This window comes from Limulus polyphemus, unplaced genomic scaffold, assembly GCF_000517525.1.
Source record: "Limulus polyphemus unplaced genomic scaffold, Limulus_polyphemus-2.1.2 Scaffold1541, whole genome shotgun sequence".
Taxonomy (NCBI): domain Eukaryota; kingdom Metazoa; phylum Arthropoda; class Merostomata; order Xiphosura; family Limulidae; genus Limulus; species Limulus polyphemus.
The window spans coordinates 172,117-182,589 of NW_013667151.1; the positions used below are offsets into that span (position 1 = coordinate 172,117).

At 35.8% G+C, this 10,473-nt stretch overlaps 1 protein-coding gene across 2 annotated transcripts in view; it reads left to right on the top strand.

The window, feature by feature from the left end:
- LOC106464015 overlaps positions 1 to 10,473 on the top strand; it is a 54,480-nt gene that overhangs the window by 18,028 nt on the left and 25,979 nt on the right. For both annotated transcript variants that reach the window (XM_013924119.2, XM_013924120.2), the window contains one exon: positions 5,488 to 5,644. In XM_013924119.2, coding sequence (XP_013779573.1) covers positions 5,488 to 5,644 — 157 coding nt within the window. The remainder of the gene's footprint in view (positions 1 to 5,487; positions 5,645 to 10,473) is intronic.

Here is a 10,473-nt window from a genome sequence, read left to right on the forward strand (position 1 = left end):
AAGCCGTCTCCAACCATTATTAGTCTCAAAGTGGGTTCCTCGTCATTTGCGATTTTAACCCTTTCGCTGTTGATACACTGTAATCTCTGTGCAGAGAAAATGTTTGATAAGTGGGCTACTGTACCTGCGATCGGTTGAACAGGACATTCCAGTCTTAAGTTTCTTAATAATACCCATAAGAAATGCCAACCCAACAGACTTATTTCTCTGATGGATGCCGGGTACTACTCTTAAACACGAGATCTTCTCAGGTTATTCTCGCCTATAAAGTGCTAGAAATAAATGTTTTTTCACTTACCAAATAATTGATGAAGTCAACATTTACGAACAGGTTGAAATGGTCGGGTAGGAAAATATTGTTGCCTCAACTTAATTTTCAGCAGTACCTCCAAAAGCACCAGCGCTGGAAGATGTCAGGTTTGTCTTTGTCTAGCGTCATGCTAAAGGTTCTTGCAGTGTCATTTACTGCTTATTTTGAGGTTCATTCTCTTCAGCGTCCTCATCTTCTTGATCTTCGTTTATATCACATTGTATGAATATTTTCCTGCTTCATCAGCGTAATCAACATCACCACTATTTTCAATTTCATCCTCGTCAAAAGAATTACAATTCTTAATACTTCCTCTAGTTATTATACTCGTATTCTAAAGCAATATTAAGTTTTTATTTCAATAAATATGTATTTGTTTAACGAATAATCACATGAATTCAAGATGGCCGAACTAAAACTCGTGACAGAATTCATTAAATTTTTATAAAACGAGCCCATGTAGTTAAAACTAGTTACCAGTTCTCTTTAATAATAATTATTTGCTGTGTATACGTGATATTGTGTTCTTTTGAATAGCTCATGGCATTGGCTGTATAATATACAAGTTGTAGTTACACTGTGATTAATAGAGCTTGTACGATTGATGTCCTCGTTGTCATCACAGAGCCAAGAATCTTCATTGTTAAGAAGTCCAACCAGTCTCAGTCCACCCATCATAAGATCGACTGTCCATTGTCTCTAATCAAACAGCGTATCCATGTAGAATTGTAATGCACTGTTCTAAGTTTGTGTGGTTATTACGGCACCGAATACAATATTCAAAAAGACATGTTATACTTTGTAAATAACGTGGGCCCCCAACTAATTTGGTGGGCCTACACGAGGTCAATCAGCCTTCTTTGCCTTTCCCCAAGCCTTTCGTGAAGTGACACTCCTGATAACGACGTCATTCTACATGAAAAATAGTCTACCGCGATTTTTATTCATACGTGTTAATCTGGCCCGACTAGAAGTGTGTGTCTTACAGAAACTGCTATTTGAATTTCGGGAATTGACGTACTTGATGATTATATGAAACTTCACGACCATATGGCTGTCTTAACCATCTTTTCGATTACAAGCAGACTGCTTAATTATACGATACGATTGGATGACGGTAATGAACTTTCAGTAAACTATGAGCGTGGCCTAGTGTTTAATTTGACAGGTTGCGGATCGAGACGTGATGCCGATGAACACGATCCGCTCATTCATCAGTGAGCGTGTTATAAAAGTAATAGTCAATCACACTACTTGGTTCACAGAGCCCCAAAAAACCCTTGTGGCAGTGGGTGTTTCTGATCGGCTGTCCTCTCTCTAATCAGTAGTTGAAAAGTAGGAATAGCTATACCAAACCCCAAAGATTTCTGATCTGACCGTTATCCCCTGTTTGTAAAACAAGTGCTGTTCAGGAAGGAAATTCCAATTCTAGTAAACTACAACTTAAGCCTCATATTGAAGAGTGGGTGGCAAACACATGTGACTTAATGTTTTATACTTGAACTCGTCGCATGCTGTGACATTGTGTTTATTGCTGCTAATAGTTTTACTCCGTGTAATCAATGTATAAAGTATGTTTCAAAATTACCACGATATACAAACCAAAAAACTACCGACAGAATTATTCATGAAAGATTTAGCCAAGTCTTATTTATAGAATAACTTAAAACTTGTCTTACCTTGATGACATGTTTTGAATTTACGGCTTCAAAATGATTGAAAAAAGATACTTGAATACTTTCCTGAAATACGATTTTTTCCTGCTTTAACTCGGAAGAGTTGATGTTGTTTGTGTGTTTACTCCACTTCCTGCTAATCTTTTTTTAGTGAAATTAAGACTCTTTTGTGTACAAGTAGCGAATTGTATAAAGATTTTCAAAGCTGTTCACGGTATATCCTCCCAACACAAAAAAGTCTATTTGCATTCAGTTCTGTTTAAAACATGACTAAATTCATTGATTTTTCAAAAGTCAACACAAAGTCTTGTTTGATACCCTGATAAAATGGCACAAGAGACAGGGTAGTTATTAAAGGCACCAAATATAAGGAGCCTTTCTTAAACAATAGGTAGTAGAAAATTTAAAACCATTAGTAAACAAAGATTTGGAAGGCAGCATGATTTTTTGATTATTTGTAATTGTATTTTCTTCTGAAAGCACATTGATAGATTTTTAGTTTTAATCAATATATACTTAAAAGATGTATTCACAAAATTGTATATAGATATTAAGGGCCTTAAGTTTTATTGCTTCTTTATCTTTATAATAGATATAACTAGATGAATATCCCTAGCATCTACACTAAATTTCAAACTATTTGCTGCCTTTGGTGTCTTTTCAATATTAAACATACATTTGCGTGCAACATCTAGATCAACAAAAGTGGCCAGAACTTACGTTTAAATTTATTCATGTATACCAAGCAAATTTGTCATGACCAAACCACCCACTGGAGATGTGTGAAACGTACCACCTCATGCAAAACTACCCTCACAACCACGAACTCATGATAGGAGATAGCACACAACCACGATCCTGATTACCAGGATGCGCAGTCAGCTAAATGCAAAAGACAAGCTTGGACAGGTGTGTGTATTTATATACACCAGACAACTGATAGTATAGTGACAGAAACCCACACACGACTCGTCTCTCAATATTCCTACAAACGACTTAGCCATATACATCAAAGTGAAAACTTGGCCACAGGCCCCAACATACTACATGAACTCATCATTGACATTTAATGGATAAAAGCAGGTGGACCATTGCTTCAGTCATTCCACGTCTACGCCAGTGGTCTTGACACTGACAGTGGAGTCGTTGTGTTTGCAACTGAACAATGTTTGCGTCTAATAGCCAGATCAGATACCTAGCTGATGTATGGAAACTTGAACATGGCTCCATCACTGTTTATGATACCTAGCTGATGGATGGAAACTTGAACATGGCTCCATCACTGTTTATGATACCTAGCTGATGGATGGAAACTTTAACATGGCTCTATCACTGTTTATGATACCTAGCTGATGTATGGAAACTTGAACATGGCTCCATCACTGTTTATGATACCTAGCTGATGTATGGAAACTTGAACATGGCTCCATCACTGTTTATGATACCAAGCTGGTGGATGGAAACTTGAACATGGCTCCATCACTGTTTATGATACCTAGCTGATGGATGGAAACTTTAACATGGCTCTATCACTGTTTATGATACCTAGCTGATGGATGGAAACTTTAACATGGGTCTATCACTGTTTATGATACCTAGCTGATGGATGGAAACTTTAACATGGCTCCATCACTGTTTATGATACCTAGCTGATGTATGGAAACTTGAACGTGGCTCCATCACTGTTTATGATACCTAGCTGATGGATGGAAACTTTAACATGGCTCTATCACTGTTTATGCAGATGTATGTGACATGAATGTCTTTTGAAGAAACAACAGTATCTATTGTGTATACCTTCTTCAGTGCAAGACACATAACACTTGTGAAGAAATGGTGCATGCTGTGCTTGGCAAGTGTAGTTACTACTCCTTAAATCCTGATCCTTCCTCAATTCTCATTGACACGATGTTATTCACCAAGCTGTAACATTTATGTTGGGACCTTATATTAGTGTTAGAGGTTGTTTCTATCATGGCATAGTCATTTTCGCATAAAGTGCAGCAGCTGGGACTGGTCAACTTGGTGTAAAGTACATGAACTTGGACTGATAACCTTGTACAAAGACATTGATGATGTGAAACTGCTCTGTGTATGCTGGACAATCTAGCTGTTCTGCCAATTGAGGAAGTAAGTACTGGTATGGACTATCTAAAATAAGACACTCCAGAGGGCAGCCTTTTGTCAAACTTTGACTAGACCTATGTGACGGACAACTATTGGCAAGTTCCAAAGCCACCTATTTCTCCAAGTAGCCAAGTTTCTCCAGTTCAGGGTACGGAGCCCCTTTTGTCATCCTTTGACCAGATCTACGAGACAGACAACTACTGCTATATTCAACAGACCCCCAATTCCAGGTGGCCAAGTTCCTCTAGTTCAGCTACACCACTACACCCCCTCCCCTCCACATATGTTGAAATGTCTCCACTTCAACATTCAGTGATGATCTATGTACCGGCAACCTCTGCAAGGTATATCTTTAAAAGTGGTCCCTGAAACTGTAGCGTTCGGAAAAATTCTGTAAATACACACAAACACAATATCGACGGTTTTACTCGGGTATGTTTTAGAGATTGAATATAATGTAAAATACTAGTTATTCATTAACTTCCCAATCTGCTCTTTCAGTATTTACACACTTCTGATATTACTAATGAGCTTATTTGGTGTTATTTGTATAGATTTTTTATTCTTGTGGCCTTGGTTAGCTTGTATTACGTAACTTCATTTCTTTGTGAAATCAAATCCAACTAAAATTCAGTAATTCTCGAGCTCTCTACACAAAGAAGTGATTGTAATGTAATGTATATTTATAGACACTTGTTCCCACATTCTAGTGTAGAACACGGTGTTATCCTTTGTTGAAACGTGGGTGTTTGTGTTAAGTGGTAAATACATAATTTCATAAAGATAAGTTTCCTTTGGTCCACAGAGTGCTAAAATAACTGTGTGAAAACACATTTAATGAAATGAACAACAGAGGGCGTAAGTAAAAGCGTGATGTGAACTCATTTGAACATGTATCTCGTGTGACAATATCGCTAATGCCCATAGGGTGTAAAGTTGCCCGAGTCAATCAGTCTCCGGTTGCACATAAAAAAACACGCTTCAAGGAGAATTGATATTTTGTAGCTGAATCTTATCGTGTATTTCAATATCCACATTATTGATTGTACTTTAGCAATTGTCTGCATGTAATTCTATCTTTATGCGTAAAAGTTGTTAAAAAAATCTTGGTATCATATTTATTTTTCTTCTGAAATGGTTTTTGTGGCATTGGACACGTAATAAAACTGAAATTACAAACTGTCTGTTATCGTCAGGCGTAATAAGCTTCATAATGAAATATTCTAATTTATTAGTATGTTTGTAGAATAATAATGTACATATAATTATGTTTTATTATAATTATATAATTATGTTTTCGTTAATTGATTTTATGCCAAACTTCGCGTTTTCTTTTCACTTCAGTAATTTTGTTTTTCTTTTAATGAAATACAGCTTAGCACTCAATTTGACGACAGTGCAACTTCTACGTACGAGTACCCTTCCGGAACATGTGGTTCCAACAACTCTCCATCTGATGAGTTGCCAAAGGAAATGGTCCTTGCTCAGGAAAATAAAGAACTTAAGTCAAGTCTGGCCCACCCAGTGGCGGGTAAGTTGGGTATCTAATTTAAGGATTTTAATAACATAACATATAATATGATCTTCGGGTATCTGTGATTGTAAACATTTCGGACATTTGGAATCAGAGATTTGTATGTTAAAGAAAAGTCTTGATAAACTCTGTGTCAGTATTAGAGATTAAAGTCACAAGTGCTTGTTTTAGCTTAAGTTTCTTCTATTTTTATGTGGATGAACGCCGAAAGTTTAAAATGTCAGGGTTAGAGATATGTTTCAACGTTTTTAATATTCACATTCTATGGATAGCTTTATGATTGATTGTCTGTCATTTGTATAAAGTATATATGTTCTTAGGTGTGTTCAATGGAGTAAAGTGTTCACTGGGAATGGAAAGGATAAAGTCTGATTAATTAATATTTAAAACATACAAAGAGTTCCACTGTTGAGAAATTGTCTTAAAAATATAACACAAGAAGTCGGGATTAATTGATGGAGTCTCGAAGGAAGAGGTCATCTGTAAGTGTAAAGTGGCTAAAACGTAATGGAACAAGTCTGCTTAACGTTAGTTAGTCATTATTGGTTATTGGACTGTTCTGATTGTATCTTTTCTGTTTCATATTTAAGAAATGTGAAATATTTTTGAATTACGCTCAGTTAAATCAATTATGAAATAAAAACAACAACAGGAAAAACTGAAGCTGTTATTAAAATGAGTAAAAGGTCAGTTTTTTAAGATCGGGAAAATTACACCACTGTCATCACTTTTTTATTCTTAAAGCTAGAATTACCATGTGTTCTTCAGTCACACATTTCCTGATACCGGTTTAGTATTGGTAATTTAGGCCACTCACAAGCTTCTATCTAATATCGTTGACATTTGAACTCTGTTTTTTGACCCCTTTGAGGAAATGGAGATAAGTAACTTCTCCCCCTTCCCCGAATATAACTGTTGTAAGCGTAAATGCCCCTATTCTTAAACACATTTTCAAATACTCAAAGAATAATAAAAAATAATCTAGAGGTTAAGAGAGGATGTATCGGCGTGTATGTAGTATAAAACATTAGACATACTTTTAGATCCTGATCTTAAACATCTGTTATATATGTAGTGAAAACCAAATCACAACAATTTCAAATATTTGTTTGTAGAAATGCTCATCAAGTAATCTTGCATATATTTTCTTTCTCAGTTTTTGCAAAAATAAAAGTAAAATCAGGATCTTGCGCCAAAGGAAACAAGGGGGCAAGAGGGGACATATTTCCCCCAGCAATAAACTAAATTATTTTACGCACTACCACAACTTCAACCTCTAGTATCATGATGTGTTTGATTTCATACTTCATTTGAACACACTCACAATTACTGTTTCAGTGCTAGAAAAACGAGTCCTCAGTAGACTCCATTGCACAAGTGCTATTGGTATCAGTGCTAGAAAAACTTCTTCAGTAGACTCCATTGTACAAGTGCTGTTAATATCAGCGCTAAAACGTCTTCAGTAGACTCCATTGTGCAAGTGCTGTTAATATCAGCGCTAAAACGTCTTCAGCAGACTCCATTGCACAAGTGCTATTAATATCAGTGCTAGAAAAACGTCTTCAGTAGACTCCATTGGTTGCAGTTACATGAATGAGGTGTTGAGAACTGTGGTAATTTTTTATAGTTTTTAAGAATCGCGTACACACTCCTCTGTAAAACAATAATTATGCAGTGTTTTAATGTTTTTTAGAGACGTTTCTTGAAACGTTCTGTAATTATTATGATGTATTATAGGGCGTGGCTAGTGGTCAGCGTGCCCGTACTGTAAGTTTGATTATTCATGACTTGCGGCCCTATGACGCAAAAAATACATTCCGAAATTTGAGGCCGTAGCTTTTGCTATCTCACTATTCCGTCCGACAAGAGTAGCCCGAGAGTTGGTTGTGGGTGCTGTTGACTAGCTTCTTTTTCCTGTAATTTGTCAGTTCAAAATTAAGTACGGCTAAGCGCAAAAATTACAGAACCATTTTAGAGGTGTACCTTTAACTGTTCTGTAATTATTTCTTTTCTGTGCTTGACTATCAATCATTTTTAAAATCAAAATTACAAAAACCAAGAGTGAATAAACAGTGGGTTCAAATTTACTCTTTATGTGTTATATTTTAAAGTTTGTTTTAGGACAAACTTTTGTTTAATTCTCACCACAACCTGGTTAAAACAAGTTAAACCGGTATTGAATGGCGTTACTTTAGGTTTTAATAAATTATTTTCTCTGCAAAGAATTTATTTTTCTGATTTTAAAACCTAATTATTCTATAAGATCATAGCTGTTTGTAAGAATTCAAAAATTAGTACCTCTCTTCTTGTTTATATATGTATATATATATTTCTTATTATTTGTTATTTACATTAGTAAGAATATTGGTATGCTTTCTTTAAATTTTATCTTAAGCACAACACATGAAAAAACTGCAACTAGTACTTAAAATTCCATCTTATCAGTGTGTAAGCACTACGTGTTGCAACGCAACGCATACGTAAATTCCAGTCACCTACCTGCTATTTAATATGCAAGCATGTTGCCTAGCAGAATACAGTCATTGTTCACGCTAGACTGACATTGACTACTCGTGATTGTGTTCGAATCACTGCATTTTCATTCCTATATACTTATACAGAAATCACCCGTCTGTTTTTATACTGACACAAAGATATGTATCAAAGTTTTACGGTCATTGTACTAGAACATAAAAGTGTAAGGTAGTTCGGTTGGGTTACAGACCGATATTCCGAAAATTGAACGTTAAAAGCAATTGCACATGTAGGCCTAATGTTCATTTCGGTTATTTTACACAAGTAGTAGCATGTGTATAATGTTTTATTACGGATTTAAGGCGATAACATTTTGCGGTGTATCTGTAATAATTCCAGAGACCTTTGCTACCCGTAACGAAAACTTTCCAATGTTTTGAAAAATTATGTCAAAATTCTCATAATATGAATATCATCATCATTATTATTATTTATTATTATAGAAACAGGATAAAAAACTGAATAACAGTAAGAAGAATAAAACAAACTCCAGTACTAGTGGCGGAATTTTTTCGGAATATCGGTCTACCCACGTTCAGTTAGTGGATTTTACAGGATTTAACTTGTATACTATTCTTATTTTGTATTTGTATAATAATATTATTATTATTACACAATAACAGGAGAACTAAGTAACCTCCTGATCGTCTGAAACAAGATTTGTATTTATTATTATTGTGTATTTAGATCATGGCCTTGTAACACTGACCGTCTCAACTTCTCAAGGGCACCGAATTTAAACGCTCATAGGCAAAAGTTGTCGTTCCAATGTCTTCTGTGTTGAACAAAAATTTAAAATGGTGATTTAGAAATTCTGTATTGTAACCTTTTATACACTCCCTGTATAAAACAATCGGTGAATTGTTGAATCAAGATGTTACTATGAACAAGTAAAAGGTTACATCTCAAGATGTTACTATGAACTACAACAATTCACCGATTGTTTTATACAGGGAGTAAGTAAAAGGTTACATCTCAAGACGTTACTATGAACTACAACAATTCACCGATTGTTTTATAAAAGTTTACAACTCCCTGTATAAAACAATCGGTGAATTGTAGTTCATAGTAACATCTTGAGATGTAACCTTTTACTTACTCCTTGTATAAAACAATCGGTGAATTGTTGTAGTTCATAGTAACATCTTGAAATGCTAAACTGTACACTAATCATGTGAAGAAGAATGCTTGTACTGTGCTCTTCACTTTTTTCAGGGGTGTGGAACGTTTGGAGTTATAATACTTGTAATTGTGGATTATTCCTTTTGCTGGGTTTACTTGTATCAAATACAGAGGTTGAGTATGTTAAATAAAACGACTTTGGAGTCTCACCCCGTCGTTACAGCCTATGCCACCATGTCTGGTCATGATCTATCTGGCGACCATGCATTTTTATAACAGCCTTGCACCCTAATCTCCATTGCAAAAGGATTCCTCATAGGGTTGTCATATTTCAAGCACGCCCCTTGCATGCTTTCCATGATCTATCTAGTGTACGAGGAGGACTGTTTTAGCATCCGTTTCAACAGTCTGATCGTAAGGAAATCCAGTGGTCTTGAATGGTATGTCCTCGTATGATATAGCATGAATACCCATTTCATTCTCCATCTGCATGAGTATGTGACAGTTGAACAGATATGTCATGGAAGTAACTTGTGTCTACACGTGACTTGTATCGTTTTTCCAGACAGAGATCTTTTTTCCATGTTGGGTACTGTTGCCTGGGGCACGTGGACAGGTTTTACCCCTGACTTTTGTGTTCGTTGATTTTCACCTGTTACAAGACGCCGCACTTTCCTTGCCAACGCCTGGAGTACGATTTGATCCAGGTCTCTTTCTGAATGGTCCAGGTGCCTGACGTCGATCCACTTATCTTTATTATATGAGTGTGTGAATTGAATATATTGCGTTGGAAATCGTTGCAGCTGAGAATAGTGCCTAGAAACGTGAAAATCGTACATTTCAAAATGCGGTAGCTGACAACAGCACTTAGGAACGTGAAAATTGTACATTTAATAATCCGGCAGCTGGCAAGTTGTCTAAGAACGTGAAGATCATATTAGGTCGTCAAGAAATTAATTTCGCTTTTTTTAAGACGAAAAATCCTGAACAACTTGTATATCAAAACAAAACATTTATTAAATGAAATAGTCTCCATTCTTATCAATGATGCTTTTCCATCTTACAATCAGGTTGTTAACGCCCTGATTAATGAAATCACTTGGCTTTGAAGCAAAGTCATGTCGATGTCCTCTTTCAGACCTTTCACATTTGCATACGTTTTCCAATTA